At 42.7% G+C, this 18,650-nt stretch overlaps 1 protein-coding gene across 9 annotated transcripts in view; it reads left to right on the top strand.

Moving 5' to 3' along the window:
- The first annotated feature begins 233 nt into the window (after positions 1–233).
- LOC139417895 (inhibitor of apoptosis protein-like) overlaps positions 234–18,650 on the top strand; it is a 77,515-nt gene continuing 59,098 nt past the window's right edge. For 3 of the 9 annotated variants that reach the window (XM_071166880.1, XM_071166872.1, XM_071166874.1), the window contains exon 1: positions 16,476–16,889. In XM_071166880.1, coding sequence (XP_071022981.1) covers positions 16,796–16,889 — 94 coding nt within the window. In that variant the 5' untranslated portion in view covers positions 16,476–16,795. Of the gene's footprint in view, positions 420–14,350; positions 14,576–15,493; positions 16,890–18,650 lie in introns of those variants that run through there. The other 6 variants (XM_071166879.1, XM_071166871.1, XM_071166875.1 and 3 more) reach the window with 3 other exon arrangements.

The raw sequence follows: 18,650 nt of genomic DNA, 5'->3' as shown, positions 1-18,650 counted from the left end.
CGGAGCGACTTTCCGCGGTGTTGATTTATTTTCCATAGAGCCCCGAGTTGATTATCCCTTTTTTAGTGTTGGTATGAAATGGTCTATGTCATTGACATGGGATGGATATCTTCTCACATTGATGATTATTTCATCATAGATAAGAAAAGACAGTGGAATGTCTAAACTATCATCAGATCGACCCGAACGGAAGTGCCAGCTGCGGTGTATTAGTTACGGAAACTTAAACGTCACCACAGAAGCGAACAGAGCAAAACGAGAGTTTCTATTGGACAAATTCAGGAAGGTCCATCCCTGTTTCGTATCCTGAATGTTATGCCACATAATTGGCGTAATGAAAACGCCCCTGAATAGCCAACCGCAGACATACAGTAGGGGATTTTTCCAGACCAGACTCGGCAGGGCAGACGTCTCCAAGGGTGAGTTGTAACCTGGTAGAACAGGGCCTTTACGGTTGTATCGTTAGGCATACGACACAAGGGTTCTCCTTCTCTTTCTGACCTCTGTCTTGTTGTAATGTTTTCTAGCTACACGTTCAGGTGTCCGCTATGGATGACAACAGATGACGCAATTTACAGACACCATCTAACTAGCAACATTCGTTTTATTAAATGTGTCACCATCTCAGACAATTTTTTTTTAAAAAGCACCACATTTAAAAGGTCTAATTCCAGCAGCCCATGAAGTTCATCACGTAAATAAAATCGTTGCATAACGCAATATGGCCATACTACTGTTTTTTATGACTTGCGCCGTATCCTCTGCCATTTTGAGCCTAGCGGTTTGAGTTACGTAGTTTACGTTAACTGACTGTAACTAGCTGCCATTTCAGAAAAGTCAACATGATAGTGTGCATGTTGGCAACTTAACCCAACGGAGGTAACACTGTATATAAACGATAATTGAACATTTTCGCTGTGCATGTGTCCTTGTTTATGACTGATCCATTTCCTCCTATTCAAAATCAAGAAGTGTTATTTATTTCACTTTTTAAATTGATTTTTTATCTACAAATCAATACAAAAAGTACATGTGGAACACAAGTGTGTGTGTGTGTGTATAAAGAATATACAAAGGACATTTTGGCTCGGGGGTAAAATATCACATTGCACAAGGACCTCATACACACGTTTATTATTTTAACAGATTTTTTTAGTTGCCAGAGTATTTAATTGTCTTAAAATAAATATTATTTTTGCAAGTTAATAAAAGGTGGTGTTTTGTTTGTAAATTTATATTTGTGAAACGAAATTTGGGCAAAAGAATAATATAATCAATTACATAATTGTTTCAACTTATTTCAATCGTAGGTAAAGAATCCAAGTAGTGCATCTCTCCACAATAGTGTAAAATATTAATAAATGTGTTCAAATATAAATCTACTAATGTCTTGCCACAGATTCCTTATATGAATACAATGCCCAAAAAATGCAACACTGTTTCTGGGTGGTCATTACAAAAGGTACAATTTGAATATATGTTCTTTTTTCTTCTTTTTCATATAGTGATTGGCAGGATAATATTTGTGAATAATTTTAAAATAAACGTCCTTAATTTTGTTAACAAGTAGGTATGTGTGTAGCAACATCCAAACATTTTCCCAACAGATATTATCAATAAAAGTGTTCCAATAAGGCATGACATAAGGTATAGATAGATACAACATCCTGTTGAAACAAGGTTCCTATAGCTCTAAAACAATTGCAACATCTTTAGGTGTTACAGGGATCTTGTAAAATGATAAGAATTCCTTATAATGAAGTAAAAGACCCTCTGCATTTACCAGTTGGCTCACCAATAGGATATTATTTCAGAACCAATATTCTAAAAACGAAGAGGTATTTTTATACAATATGTCACGATTATTCCATATATAATATCTGTGTGGAGAAAAATTATGCTTATAAATTAAGGACCATTACAAGAGAACCTGCCAATGAAAAACAGAGTTTCACTGGAACTTTGTCAATACAATATAAAGTTGTTGAGAAGACATGATGAGGAATACAGTTCCACATAGAAGTGGGTCTGCTTAGGAATTGTTTTATCCAATTGATCTTGTAAGTATTTAAGGTAGTAAAGTCCAGAAAATTCAGCCCACCATTCTCATAAGTGTTCATTACAACAGTTTTTCTACTGTAATGGGTACGGTTTCTCCACAGAAAGACCAGATGCTTTTCAACTATCTCCTTGCTTATTTTACCTTCAAGATATAAAGATAGAGCGGCATATGCTAGTCTAGAGATACTCTCAGCCTTGGTTATTAGGACTCTAGACTTCTGATCCTTTGTAATGGTTATACCTAAATATGTAAGTTCTTCTTTCACTGGAATAACATAATGTGAGGGTGTCACACAATCTTTGACAGCCATGATTTCAATATGGCAATCTGACTAGTGTCTTTCAAAAAACATGTAGTAATGTCAGCCAGCTGGCTTATTATAATTTCTTTACCGGCTAATATCTTGTACAGGACTTTTTTTTTAAATAGAATTTGTAAGAAGTTGGGGGATTAATAAAAATAGACACGTGAGATAGGACAACCTTGCCTAATTACTCTCTTCAACTCAAATCTAAGTGAGGGGCCATATTTAGTTTGATAGAGCTGTTACCATTCGTATTGAGAGTTTTAATTGCCTTACAGAAAAAATCCCCGAAGCCAAATGTCTCAAGGGAGTTGAAGAGGAACTGATGCTCCACTGTGTCAAATGCTTTATAAAAATAATATGAAGCTATCCTCAGTTAGCAGGTCTGAGTAGTCAATAAAAATAATACGAAGCTATCCTCTGTTATCAGGTCTGAGTAGTCAATAAAAATAATACGAAGCTATCCTCAGTTAGCAGGTCTGAGTAGTCAATAAAAATAATACGAAGCTATCCTCTGTTATCAGGTCTGAGTAGTCAATAAAAATAATACGAAGCTATCCTCTGTTATCAGGTCTGAGTAGTCAATAAAAATAATACGAAGCTATCCTCAGTTAGCAGGTCTGAGTAGTCAATAAAAATAATACGAAGCTATCCTCTGTTATCAGGTCTGAGTAGTCAATAAAAATAATACGAAGCTATCCTCTGTTATCAGGTCTGAGTAGTCAATAAAAATAATACGAAGCTATCCTCAGTTAGCAGGTCTGAGTAGTCAATAAAAATAATATGAAGCTATCCTCTGTTATCAGGTCTGAGTAGTCAAGTATGTCTAGTGCTAGTCTTTTATTGTTAGAAATGTGTCTGTTCCTCATTAAGCCAGACTGTGTTTCATCAATAATTGTATCCAGTAGGAAGTTTACATACACTTAGGTTGGAGTCATTAAAACTATTTTTTTTACCACTCCACAAATTTCTTTAAAAAAAAACTATAGTTTTGGCAAGTCGGTTAGGACATCTACTTTGTGCCTGACACAAGTATTTTTTCCAACAATTGTATACAGACAGATTGTTTTTTATTTTATTTTTTTTATTTTTTTTTTATTTCACCTTTATTTAACCAGGTAGGCTAGTTGAGAACAAGTTCTCATTTGCAACTGCGACCTGGCCAAGATAAGGCATAGCAGTGTGAACAGACAACACAGAGTTACACATGGAGTAAACAATTAACAAGTCAATAACACAGTAGAAAAAAGGGGAGTCTATATATACATTGTGTGCAAAAGGCATGAGAAGGTAGGCAAATAATTACAATTATGCAGATTAACACTGGAGTGATAAATGATCAGATGGTTATGTAAAGGTAGAGATATTGGTGTGCAAAAGAGCAGAAAAATAAATAAATAAAAACAGTATGGGGATGAGGTAGGTGAAAATGGGTGGGCTATTTACCAATAGACTATGTACAGCTGCAGCGATCGGTTAGCTGCTCAGATAGCAGATGTTTGAAGTTGGTGAGGGAGATAAAAGTCTCCAACTTCAGCGATTTTTGCAATTCGTTCCAATCACAGGCAGCAGAGAACTGGAACGAAAGGCGGCCAAATGAGGTGTTGGCTTTAGGGATGATCAGTGAGATACTGTATCACAAATCCAGTGGGTCAGAAGTTTACCTACACTAAGTTGACTGTGCTTTTAAACAGCTTGGAAAATTCCAGAAAATGATGTCATGGCTTTTGAAGCTTCTGATAGGCTAATTGACATCATTTGAGTCAATTGGAGGTGTACCTGTAGATGTATTTCAAGGCCTACCTTCAAACTCAGTGCTTCTTTGCTTCACATCATGGGAAAATCAAAATAAATCAGCCAAGACCTCAGAAAAAAAATTGTAGACCTCCACAAGTCTGGTTCATCCTTGGGAGCAATTTCCAAACGCCTTAAGGTACCACGTTCATCTGTACAAACAATAGTACGCAAGAATAAACACCATAGGACCACGCAGTCATCATACCACTCAGGAAGGCGATGTGTTGTGTCTCCAAGAGATGAACATACTTTGGTGCGAAAAGTGCAAATCAATCCCAGTACAACAGCAAAGGACCTTGTGAAGATACTAGAGGTCGACCGATTTAATCGGAATGGCTGATTCATTAGGGCCGATTTCAAGTTTTCATAACAATCAGAAATCAGAATTTTTGGGCGCCGATTTCCGATAATTAAAAAAAACATATATATATATATATATATTTTTTTTATACCTTTATTTAACTAGGCAAGTCAGTTAAGAACACATTCTTATTTTCAATGACAGCCTAGGAACTGTGGGTTAACTGCCTTGTTCAGGGGCAGAACGACAGATTTTTACCTTGTCAGCTCAGGGGTTCCAATCTTGCACACCGCACAGTTAACTAGTCCAACGCTCTAACCATTGCACTCCACGAGTAGCCTGCCTGTTACGCGAATGCAGTAGAAGCCAAGGTAAATTGCTAGATAGCATTAAACTTATCTTATAAAAAAAAAACAATCAATCATAATCCCTAGTTATAACTACTAATCCAGTTTAGCAGGCAATATTAACCAGGTGAAATTGTCATTTCTCTTGCGTTCATTGCATGCAGAGTCAGGGTATATGCAACAGTTTGGGCTGCCTGGCTCATTGTGAACTAATTTGACAGAATTTTACGTAATTATGACATACATTGAAGGTTGTGCAATGTCACAAGAATATTTAGATTTAGGGATGCCACCCGTTAGATAAAATACCGAACGGTTCCGTATTTCACTGAAATAATAAACGTTTTGTTTTTGAAATGATAGTTTCCGGATTCGATCATATTAATGACCAAAGGCTCGTATTTCTGTGTGTTATTATGTTATAATTAAGTCTGATTTGATAGAGCAGTCTGACTGAGCAGCAGCATGCCCGTAATCATTCATTCAAACAGCACTTTCGTGCGTTTTGCCAGCAGCTCTTCGCAAGCACAGCGCTGTTTATGACTTCAAGCCTATCAGCCTAATGGCTGGTGTAACCAATGGCTAGCTAGTTAGCTGGGTGTGCGCTAATACTGTTTCAAACATAACCTGAAAGGCCGCTCAGCAAGGAAGAAGCCACTGCTCCAAAACTGCCATAAAAAAGCCAGGTTTGCACGGTTTGCAACTGCACATGGGGTTGTGATTTTAGGAAGGCTTAGGAAGGCCACCAAAAATTCTGAGATTTCCATACCCAACTATAACATTTTCTGTCAAGATAGAACTGCCAAAGGGGGAGGAGTTAGCCTGCAAAGTAATGTCATACTTTCCAGGTCCATACCCAAACAGTTCGAACTTCTAATTTTAAAAATTAATCTCTCCAGAAATAATTCTCTCACTGTTGCCGCCTGCTACCGACCCCCCTCAGCTCCCAGCTGTGCCCTGGACACCATTTGTGAATTGATTGCCCCCCATCTAGCTTCAGAGTTTGTTCTGTTAGGTGACCTAAACTGGGATATGCTTAACACCCCGGCAGTCCTACAATCTAAGCTAGATGCCCTCAATCTCACACGAATCATCAAGGAACCCACCAGGTACAACCCTAAATCTGTAAACAAGGGCACCCTCATAGACGTTATCCTGACCAACTGGCCCTCCAAATACACCTCCGCTGCGTGTATCCGCTATGGGTCCGCAGTCAAACGACCACCCCTAATCACTGTCAAACGCTCCTTAAAACACCTCTGCGAGCAGGCCTTTCTAATTGACCTGGCCCGGGTATCCTGGAAGGATATTGACCTCATCTCGTCAGAGGATGCCTGGTCATTCTTTAAAAGTAACTTCCTCACCATCTTAGATAAGCATGCTCCGTTCAAAAAATGCAGAACTAAGAACATATATATCCCCTGGTTCACTCCAGACCTGACTGCCCTCAACCAGCACAAAAACATCCTGTGGCGGCCTGCAATAACATCGAATAGTCCCCGCGATATGCAACTGTTCAGGGAAGTCAGGAACCAATACACGCAGTCAGTCAGGAAAGCAAAGGCCAGCTTTCTCAAGCAGAAATTTGCATCCTGTAGCTCTAACTCCAAAAAGTTCTGGGACACTGTAAAGTCCATGGAGAATAAGAGCACCTCCTCCCAGCTGCCCACTGCACTGTGGCTAGGTAACACGGTCACCACCGATAAATCCATGGTAATCGAAAACTTCAACAAGCATTTCTCAACGGCTGGCCATGCCTTCCTCCTGGCTACTCCAACCTCGGCCAAAAGCGCCGCCCCCCCAGCAGCAACTCGCCCAAGCCTCCCCAATTTCTCCTTTACCCAAATCCAGATAGCAGATTTTCTGAAAGAGCTGCAAAACCTGGACCCGTACAAATCAGCTGGGCTTGACAATCTGGACCCTCTATTTCTGAAACTATCCGACGCCATTGTCGCAACCCCTATTACCAGCCTGTTCAACCTCTCTTTCATACCGTCTGAGATCCCCAAGGACTGGAAAGCTGCCGCGGTCATCCCCCTCTTCAAAGGGGGAGACACCCTGGACCCAAACTGTTACAGACCTATATCTATCCTGCCCTGCCTATCTAAGGTCTTCGAAAGCCAAGTCAACAAACAGATCACTGACCATCTCGAATCCTACCGTTCCTTCTCCGCTGTGCAATCTGGTTTCCGAGCCGGTCACGGGTGAACCTCAGCCACGCTAAAGGTACTAAATGATATCATAACCGCCATCGATAAAAGACAGTACTGTGCAGCCGTCTTCATCGACCTGGCCAAGGCTTTTGACTCTGTCAATCACCATATTCTTAACGGCAGACTCAGTAGCCTCTGATTTTCTAATGACTGTCTTGCCTGCTTCTCCAACTACTTTGCAGACAGAGTTCAGTGTGTCAAATCGGAGGGCATGTTGTCCGGTCCTCTGGCAGTCTCTATGGGGGTGCCACAGGGTTCAATTTTCTCTTTTCTCTGTATATATCAATGATGTTCCTCTTGCTGCAGGCGATTCCCTGATCCACCTCTACGCAGACGACACCATTCTGTATACTTCTGGCCCTTCCTTGGACACTGTGCTATCTAACCTCCAAACGAGCTTCAATGCCATACAACACTCCTTCCGTGGCCTCCAACTGCTCTTAAACGCTAGTAAAACCAAATGCATGCTTTTCAACCGTTCGCTGCCTGCACCCGACTAGCATCACCACCCTCGATGGTTCCGACCTAGAATATGTGGACATCTATAAGTACCTAGCTAGACTGTAAACTCTCCTTCCAGACGCATATCAAACATCTCCCATCCAAAATCAAATCTAGAATCGGCTTTCTATTTCGAAACAAAGCCTCCTTCACTCACGCCGCCAAACTTACCCTCGTAAAACTGACTATCCTACCGATCCTCATCTTCGGCGATGTCATCTACAAAATAGCTTCCAATACTCTACTCAGCAACCTGGATGCAGTTTCACAGTGCCATCCGTTTTGTTACTAAAGCACCTTATACCACCCACCACTGCGACCTGTATGCTCTAGTCGGCTGGCCCTCGCTACATATTCGTCGCCAGACCCACTGGCTCCAGGTCATCTACAAGTCTATGCTAGGCTAGGTAACGCTCCGCCTTATCTCAGTTCACTGGTCACGATGGCAACACCCACCCGTAGCACGCGCTCCAGCAGGTGTATCTCACTGATCATCCCTAAAGCCAACACCTCATTTGGCCGCATTTCCTTCCAGTTCTCTGGGTCCTGTGACTGGAACGAATTGCAAAAATCGCTGAAGTTGGAGACTTATCTCCCTCACCAACTTTAAACATCTGCTATCTGAGCAGCTAACCGATCGCTGCAGCTGTACATAGTCTATCGTTAAATAGCCCACCCAATTTACCTACCTCATCCCCATACTGTTTTTATTTATTTACTTTTCTGTTCTTTTGCACACCAGTATCTCTACCTGCACATGACCATCTGATCATTTATCACTCCAGTGTTAATCTGCTGAATTGTAATTATTCGCCTACCTCCTCATGCCTTTTGCACACAATGTATATTGACTATTTTTTTTTTCCTTTTCATTTTTCTACTGTGTTATTGACTTTATTATTGTTTACTCCATGTGTAACTCTGTGTTGTCTGTTCACACTATGCTTTATCTTGGCCAGGTCACAGTTGTAAATGAGAACTTGTTCTCAACTAGCCTACCTGGTTAAATAAAGGTTAAATAAATATAAGGGCAAGCGTAGTTATGGCAGTTGTCTATAAGCACGTTCCTCTCTTGTTGATTAGCAATAGAACAGCTAGCTTCTTCCTTACTCTTTTTGTTACGATTTCGCATGGACATTCCGAAATAAATTATCCACTTCTCATTCCAGTCACAGAGGGAAGTTCTTAACACAACCAATAATAGGAATGACTGGAAACTCGTTTGGTGCGCTGCTCGATAAAAAGCGTCTTTTCAAGCCACCATCTTGGCCTTCTCTCTTCCGCCACACCTGCTGCTGTTTTGAGTTAATTATCACAAGGGAATCAACCAGTAGGCCTAAACTTGGCTATAGTCTATTAAAACGGCAATCTGTAGTTCAAACAATAACAAAGCAACATTCCCCGACTGATTTGGTAAACTGCTGAGAGATGGGGCTGTAGAAATGTAACCACTCTCAAATTCATGGACAGAGCTGTGGATACATGGACTAACCAACACTAACCATGTTTCCATCCACAGTTTTTATCTAAGTAAAGTCATACCGTATATATATATTTTTTAATCTAATCATGACAGCTGTTATATTTTTTATTTCACCTTTTATTTAACCAGGTAGGCCAATTTGAGAACAAGTTCTTATTTACAACTGCGACCTGGCCAAGATAAAGCAAAGCAGTGCGACACAAACAACAACAGAGTTACACATGGAATAAACAAATGTACAGTCAATAACACAATAGGAAATACAATCTATATACAGTGTGTGCAAATAAGGTAAGATTAGGGAGGTAGGCAATAAATAGGCCGTAGTGGGGAAGTAATTACAATTTAGCAAGTAAACATTGGAGTGATAGATGTGCAGAAGATGAATGTGCATGTAGAGATACTGGGGTGCAAAGGATATTTTTTTTTTTTTTTGCTTTGACAGCTGATGCTTAAAGTTAGTGAGGGAGATATGAGTCTCCAGCTTCAGTGATTTTTGCAATTTGTTCCAGTCATTGGCAGCAGAGGACTGGAAGGAATGGCGGCCAAATTAGGAATAGGCTTTGGGGGTGACAAGTGACAAATACCTGCTGGAGCGCGTGCTACAGGTGGGTGCTGCTCTGGTGACCAGTGAGCTGAGATAAGGCAGAGCTTTACCTAGCAAAGACCTCCAGATGACCTGGAGCCAGTGGGTTTGGCGACGAATATGAAGCGAGGGCCAGCCAACGAGAGCATGCACGTCGCAGTGGTGGGTAGTATATGGGGCTTTGGTTTCAAAGCGGATGGCACTGTGATAGACTGCATCCAGTTTGCTGAGTAGAGTGTTGGAGGCTATTTTTTTAAAATGACATCGCCGAAGTCAAGGATCGGTAGGATGGTCAGTTTTACGAGGGTATGTTTGGCAGCATGAGTGTAGGATGCTTTGTTGTGAAATAGGAAGCCAATTCAAGATTTAATTTTGGATTGGAGATGCTTAATGTGAGTCTGGAAGGAGAGTTTACAGTCTAACCAGACACCTAGGTATTTGTTATTGTCCACAAATTCTAAGTCAGAACTGTCCAGAGTAGTGATGCTGGACGGGCAGGCAGGTGCGGGCAGCGATCGGTTGTAGAGCATGCATTTAGTTTTATTTACATTTAAGAGCAGTTGGAGGCTACGGAAGGAGAGTTGTATTTTTTAAATATATTTTTTAACCTTTATTTAACTAGGCAAGTCAGTTAAGAACAAATTCTTATTTTCAATGACAGCCTAGGAACAGTGGGTTAACTGCCTGTTCAGGGGCAGAACGACAGATTTGTACCGTGTCAGCTCGGGATTTGAACTTGCAACCTTTTGGTTACTAGTCCAACGCTCTAACCACTAGGCTACCCTTGAAGCTCGTCTGGAGGTTTGTTAAGTGTCCAAAGAAGGGCCAGAAGTATACAGAATGGTATCGTCTGCATAGAGGTGGATCAGAGAATCACCAGCAGCGAGAGCGACATCATTGATTTATATATGCAGAGAAGAGAGTCAGCCCGAGAATTGAACCCTGTGTTACCCCCATAGAGACTGCCAGAGGTCCGGACAACAGGCCCTCTGATTTGACACGCTGAACTCTGTCTGAGAAGTAGTTGGTGAACCAGACGAGGCAGTTGTTTGAGAAACCAAGGCTGTTTAGTTTGCCGATAAGAATGTGGTGATTGACAGAGTCGAAAGCCTTGGCCAGGTTGATGAAGACGGCAGCACAATATTGTCTTTTATCAATGGCGGTTATAATATCGTTTAGGACCTTGAGCGTGGCTGAGCTGCACCCATGACCAGCCTGGAAACCAGATTGCATATCAGAGAAGGTACGGTGGAATTCGAAATGGTCAGTGATCTGTTTGTTAACTTGGCTTTAAAAGACCTTAGATTGTCAGGGTAGGATAGATATAGGTCTGTAACAGTTTGGGTCCAGGGTGTCTCCCCCTTTGAAGAGGGGGATGACCGCAGAAGCCTTCCAGTCTTTAGAGATCTTAGATGATGCGAAAGAGAGGTTGAACAGGCCAGTAATAGGGGTTGCACAATAATTTTAGAAAGAGCGGGTCCAGATTGTCTACCCAAGGAGATTTTGCAACTCTTTCAGAACATCAGCTATCTGGATTTTGGGTGAAGGAGAAATGGGTTTGGGCAAGTTGCTGTGGGGGGTGCAGGGCTGTTGACCAGAGTAGGGGTAGCCAGGTGGAAAGCATGGCCAGCTGTAGAAAAATCCTTATTGAAATTCTCAATTATCGTGAATTTATCGGTGGTGACAGTGTTTCCTAGTCTTAGTGCGGTGGGCAGCTGGGAGGAGGTGCTCTTATTGTCCATGGACTTTATAATGTCCCAGAAATGTTTTGAAGTTTGTGCTGCAGGATGCAAATTTATGTTTGAAAAAGCTAGCCTTTCCTTTCCTGACTGCCTGTGTATATTGGTTCCTAACTTCCTTGAAAAGTTGAATATCGCTGGGGCTATTCAATGCTAATGCAGTGCGCCACAAGATGTTTTTGTGCTGGTCAATGGCAGACAGAACTGGAGTGAACCAAGGGCTATATCTGTTCCTGGTTCTACATTTTTTGAATGGGGCATGTATATTTAAGATGGTGAGGAAAGCACTTTTGAAGAGCAATCAGGCATCCTCTACTGACGGAATTAGGTCAATGTCATTCCAAGATACCCAGGTCGATTAGAAAGGCCTGCTCGCTGAAGTGTTTTTGGGAGCGTTTGACAGTGATGAGGGGTGGTTGTTTGACCGTAGACCCATTACGGATGCAGGCAATGAGGCAGTTGAGATCCTGGTTGAAGATATCGGAGGTGTATTTAGAGGGCAGGTTGGTCAGGATGATATCTATGAGGGTGCCCGTGTTTACAGATTTGGGGTTGTACATGGTAGGTCCATTGATCATTTGTGTGAGATTGAGAGCATCTAGTGGAGATTGTAGGACGGCCGGGGTGTTAAGCATGTCCCAGTTTAGGTCACTTAACAGTACGAGCTCTGAAGATAGATGGGGGGCATTCAATTCACATATGGTGTCCAAGGCACAGCTGGGTGCAGAAGGTGGTCTATAGCATGCGGCAACGGTGAAGTGCATTTTTAGAAGTAGAAGCTCAAATTGTTTGGGCACAGACCTGGATAGTATGACAAAACTCTGCAGGCTGTCTCTGCAGTAGATTGCAACTCCTCCCCCCTTGGCAGTTCTATCTTGTCGGAAAGTGTTGTAATTGGGGTTGGAAATTTCAGGATTTTTGCCGGCCTTCCTAAGCCAGGATTCAGACACGACTAGGACATCCGGGTTGGCAGAGTGTGCTAATGCAATGAGTAAAACAAAGTTAGGGAGGAGGCTTCTAATGTTAACATGCATGAAACCAAGGCTTTTACGGTTACAGAAGTCAACAAATGAGAGCGCATGGGGAATAGGAGTGGAGCTAGGCACTGCAGGGCCTGGATTCACCTCTACATCACCAGAGGAACAAAGGAGGAGTAGGATAAGGGTACGGCTAAAGGCTATATGAACTGGTCATGTAGTGCGTTTGGAACAGAGAATAAAAGGAACAGGTTTCTGGGCATGGAAAAAATCAATTCAAGGTATAATGTACAGAGAAGGGTATGGTAGGATGTGAATACAGTGGAGGTAAACCTGGCGTTGAGTGACGATGAGAGAGATATTGTCTCTAGAGGCATCATTTAAACCAGGTGAAGTCACTGCATGTGTGAGAGGTGAAACAAAAGTGCTAGCTAAGGCATATTGAGCAGTCTTTACAGTGAAATAAGACAATAATCACTAACCAAAACAGTTATGGACAAGGCATATTGACATTAGGGAGAGGCATACGTAGCCAAGTGATCATAGGGACCAGTGAGTAGCTTGGCGACCTGGAGACACGGCAATTCAGACAGCTAGCAGACGGGCCTTAGGGGGGACGTTGCGACAGAAGAAGTCTGTTGTAGCCACTTCGGACGGTTACGTCGGCAGACCAGTTGTGTTGGATCAGCAGGGCTCCGTGTAGGCAGTAAAAGGGTCCAGGCCAATTGGCAAAATAGGTATTGTAGCCCAAGAAATTGGCTGATGGTCCTCTTCAGCAAGCAGTCCGATATGCTCTAGACAGCTAGCGGGCCGCAGCTAGTAGGCTAGCGGATAGGCCTTCAGGGGACTTCGCGACGGCGGAGCCTGTTGACATCCCTCGGGCGGGTTATGTCGGTAGACCAGTCGTGGTAGAATCGGCGGGGCAGCTAGCTAGCTGTGATGATCCAGGTGAAAAGGTTCAGAGCTTGCAGTAGGAAACCAGAGATGGAGAAAGAGCAGTCCGGTATGTTCTGGGTCGAAACGCGCTGTGCAGACTGGAAGGAGTTGATCAGGCTAAGGTCAGCTGATGACCGCTAGCCGTGGCTAACTGACTATTAGCTAGTAGCTAGTCAGCTGGCTAGCTTCTGTTGGCGGTTCCAGTTCTAAAGTATTAAAATTAGCAGATCCGTACCACATTGGGTGAGGCGAGTTGCAGGAGAGTATGATGAAATTGAGATAAAAAAATATATACAAAGGAAAAAGGAAGGGGGGAAAAAATATGTAAACACGGGACAATATGAAGACAAAGACGTCTGAACTGCTACGCCATCTTGGAAGTCAGCTGTAATGGAAACAGGAAGTTTCGGTACAATTGTATAAAAACGCCTTTTATGCACAAATAGATGTGATGGTTACTGTATCGCTAACTAAATTTGGAGTTACGTGATGATATGTTGTGTGGTCCTCCCAGTATGACTCAGGAAATTATGCAGTTTATTAGGCAACAGGTGAAATAAATGATGAACTTCACAGGGTGGTGAATGTGCCTTATTCTGGTGACATGATGATCGATGTTTGACTGTTCTTGACAAATATAAATATGGTTCTTTAATCAATATTAATGTCATCATGTAGACTAACCTACCTACCCTTATACCCTACCCTAACCTTATCTGTGAGCTGTTGGCTTGAGCGCACGTGTCCAGACCAGAGTAGACATATTTGCTATTTAGTTTGTGACAAAGCTATCAGGATTTAAGCAAAAGTACATTTGGTGTGCACTATGTAATCACTCCAAGCTTTTTAAAATATCCGCTTGAAGAACTGTCACCAATTGGAAACCTAGTTTATGATATCCATGCTGTTGAAGCTATACAGTATTTGTGTACATATAAAACAAGTTTATATTTTGGGTTCTGATGAAGTATGATAGTTGAACTAAGCTCATGAGGCATCTATAAATTATGAATCAATGAGTATGTATCGTTCATGTAGAAGTCTAGAAATGGATGTAGAAACTGCAGATTGCCCCTTTTAATGTGACTTTTCTCTCTCCTACAGGTGTCATCAGTGTCCGTGAAGGAGGACAACCTTTTATTCCCCTCAGACAGACATCTTTATTTCCTTATACCTGGTTAATCTCTTCTGTCATGGAGACCTAAAGTCCCCCAGGAGGGATGTTCCAATCGGGGGGAGAGGGCTGACCCGCCATGCCCAGGGGTGTGTGTGTGTGTGTGTGTGTGTGTGTGTGTGTGTGTGTGTGTGTGTGTGTGTGGGGATGAGCAGGTGAGCGTGCGTTTTTGTTCATATTCATCTTGTTTTACATTAACACCAAACCCCATATCTCAGCCCCATTACACACAGCCATGCATTTAGAGTGGTGTCGGTTGGAGACGGGGAGAGACCAGGGTACAGGGAAGAAACCGTGAGACCAGGGGACAGAGATGTGTAGGGGAGACCAGGGGAGAGACGGTGAGACCAGGGGAGAGACGGTGAGACCAGGGGACAGATATGTGTAAGGGAGAGACTGTGAGACCAGGGGAGAGACTGTGAGACCAGGGGAGAGACTGTGAGACCAGGGGAGAGACTGTGAGACCAGGGGAGAGATGGTGAGACCAGGGGAGAGATGGTGAGACCAGGGGAGAGATGGTGAGACCAGGGGACAGAGATGGTGAGACCAGGGGACAGAGATGGTGAGACCAGGGGACAGAGATGGTGAGACCAGGGGACAGAGATGGTGAGACCAGGGGACAGAGATGGTGAGACCAGGGGACAGAGACGGTGAGACCAGGGGACAGAGACGGTGAGACCAGGGGACAGAGACGGTGAGACCAGGGGACAGAGACGGTGAGACCAGGGGACAGAGACGGTGAGACCAGGGGACAGAGACGGTGAGACCAGGGGACAGAGACGGTGAGACCAGGGGACAGAGACGGTGAGACCAGGGGACAGAGACGGTGAGACCAGGGGACAGAGATGGTGAGACCAGGGGACAGAGATGGTGAGACCAGGGGACAGAGATGGTGAGACAAGGGGAGAGACGGTGAGAACAGGGGACAGAGGTGTGTAATACGGAACCCAAAACCGGCTGCGCGCGTGCGCCATCGTGCATAAATGTATTTTGTCCCCCCACACCAAACGCGATCACGACACGCAGGTTAAAATATTAAAACAAACTCTGACAGGTCGAAAAGCATTAAACATGTATGGCAATTTAGCTAGCTAGCTTGAATTTGCTAGCTAATTTGTCCTATTTAGCTGGCTTGCTGTTGCTAGCTAATTTGTCCTGGGATATAAACACTGAGTTGTGCATTTCAGGTAAAATAAACAAGGTCCTCTACTCCGACAATTAATCTGAATCGTTTCTAGTCATCTCCTCCTTCCAGGCTTTTTCATCCTTGAACTTATATGGTGGTTGGCATCTAAACTTTCATAGTATTACCACGACGACCGGCAACAAAGTTGGTCTTTCAATCACCCACGTGGGTATAACCAATGAGGAGATGGCACGTGGGTACCTGCTTCTATTAACCAATGAGGAGGAGATGGGAGAGGCAGGACTTGCAGCGCGATCTGCGTCAGAAATAGGAATGACTTCTATTTTAGCCCTTGGCAACGCATATGCTGGTGAGCAGTGTGGGTGCAATATTTGAATAACATAGATTCCTACATTTATTTTGCAACGCTTGCGCACGCAATACGAGCGGTGTAGTCAGGGTATAAGGGAGACCAGGAGACGGTGAGACCAGGGGACAGAGGTGTGTAAGGGAGACCAGGCAATGGGAGAGACGGTGAAGACCAGGGGAGAGACGGTGACACCAGGGGACAGGGAGGAAACGGGGCTTTAGTTCATGAGTGAGGCTCTAGCAGTCTGTGAAACCAGTCTACAGGGAAGAGGTGAATCGTTGTGGAGTCCATCAGGAGGGGACAGAGTGGTGTGGCCTACTCTGGTGGTATCAGACAGACGGTACTTTGTAGCTCCGTTAGTAGAGCTTGGTGCTTGCTTAACTTTAAGTATCTTTGGATAAAAGTGTTTTCTAAATGGCATTTGTTCTTCTATCACAGACAGACAGCACCATCTAATCATGTTCTGTTTCTCTGTAGCTTTGTATTCTTAGCAGAAAAGCCTGCTGGGACACGTTAGGCAAATCACTTTTTTTGTGTGTGTGTGTGTGTGTGTGTGTGTGTGTGTGTGTGTGTGTGTGTGTGTGTGTGTGTGTGTGTGTGTGTGTGTGTGTGTATTCCCCTGCCCTGGGTTACTCATCCCTCTCTCCCTGAGGAGAATGGTCCTTCCTTTTTTCTAATTCTACAAACTCTAGATCTATATTAAGAATCCAGAACTTAATCTAAAAACTCGATCTAGAGGCTATATCTAGACTCTATAATATATATATCTAGACTCTATAACCCGTATATCTAGACTCTATAATCCATATATCTAGACTCTCTAACCCATATATATAGACTATATAACCTGTATATCTAGCCTGTCTAACCGGTCTGTGAATGGACACCCTGGTTCAGCTCCAGAACAGCCCGTTCCTCATGGGTCTCTGTCGGAACGGAGCTCCAGTAGACCTGCAGTATGACAATTCTTCAGGTGCACAGACCTTAATATACACATGGTACACACCTTACACACGCCATGTACATGTTATACACATCCTGCAGTATGGCAACTATTCAGGTACACCTTAAGACAGGTTAAAGAAGGATTTTTAAGCCTTGAGACAGTTGAGACATGGAGTGTGTATGTGCTCCATTCAGAAGGTGAACGGGCAAGACACAAGCTTTAATTGTCTTTGAACGTTGTATGGTAGTAGGTGCCAGGCTGCTGGGTTTTTCACGCTCACCTGTTTTACGTGTGTACCAAGAATGGTCCCCTGTGGAACGCTTTCGACACCTTGAAGACTCCATGCCCCGACAAATTGAGGCTGTTCTGAGGGCAAAAGAGGGTTGCAACTCAATATTATTAATTAATATTAGGAAGAGGTCCTTAATGTTTGGTATAGTCAGTGTATATACACACACACCTTAAACTTACACCTGATACGCATTATATACACACACACACTTTACACCTGATACACATTATATACACACACACACACACTTTACACCTGATACGCATTATATACACGCACACACACTTTACACCTGATACGCATTATATACACGCACACACACAAACACACACTTTACACCTGATACGCATTATATACACGCACACACACACACACTTTACACCTGATACGCATTATATACACACACACTTTACACCTGATACGCATTATATACACACACACACACTTTACACCTGATACGCATTATATACACACACACACACACACACACACACTTTACACCTGATACGCATTATATACACGCACACACACTTGACACCTGATACGCATTATATACACACACACTTTACACCTGATACGCATTATATACACACACGCACACACTTTACACCTGATACGAATTATATACACACACACACACTTTACACCTGATACGCATTATATATACACACACACACACACACTTTACACCTGATACACATTATTTACACACACTTTACACCTGATACGCATTATATACACACACACACACACTTTACACCTGATATGCATTATATACACGCACACACACTTTACACCTAATACGCATTATATACACGTACACACACACACACACACACACTTTACACCTGATACGCATGATATACACACGCGCACACACACACACACACACTTTACACCTGATACGCATTATATACACACACACTTTACACCTGATACGCATTATATACACACACACACACACTTTACACCTGATACGCATTATATACACACACACACACACACACACACACACACTACACCTGATACGCATTATATACACGCACACACACACACACTTTACACCTGATACGCATTATATACACACACACTTTACACCTGATACGCATTATATACACACACGCACACACTTTACACCTGATACGAATTATATACACACACACTTTACACCTGATATGAATTATATACACACACACTCACTTTACACCTGATACGCATTATATACACACACACACACACTTTACACCTGATACACATTATTTACACACACTTTACACCTGATACACATTATATACACACACCTTACACCTCATATGCATTATACACACACACTTTACACCTCATACGCATTATACAGTGCATTCGGAAAGTATCCCGATCCCTTGTCTATAAAAAAATATATATATTTATTTGAGATTTTTCAAAGTAGCCACCCTTTGCCTTGATGACAACTTTTCACACTCTTGGCATTCTCTCAACCAGCTTCATGAGGTAGA

This window comes from Oncorhynchus clarkii, chromosome 10 (genome assembly GCF_045791955.1).
Source record: "Oncorhynchus clarkii lewisi isolate Uvic-CL-2024 chromosome 10, UVic_Ocla_1.0, whole genome shotgun sequence".
Taxonomy (NCBI): Eukaryota; Metazoa; Chordata; class Actinopteri; order Salmoniformes; family Salmonidae; genus Oncorhynchus; species Oncorhynchus clarkii.
The sequence above is the reverse complement of the archived record's forward strand: the minus strand, read 5'-3'. Positions and strand labels throughout refer to the sequence as shown.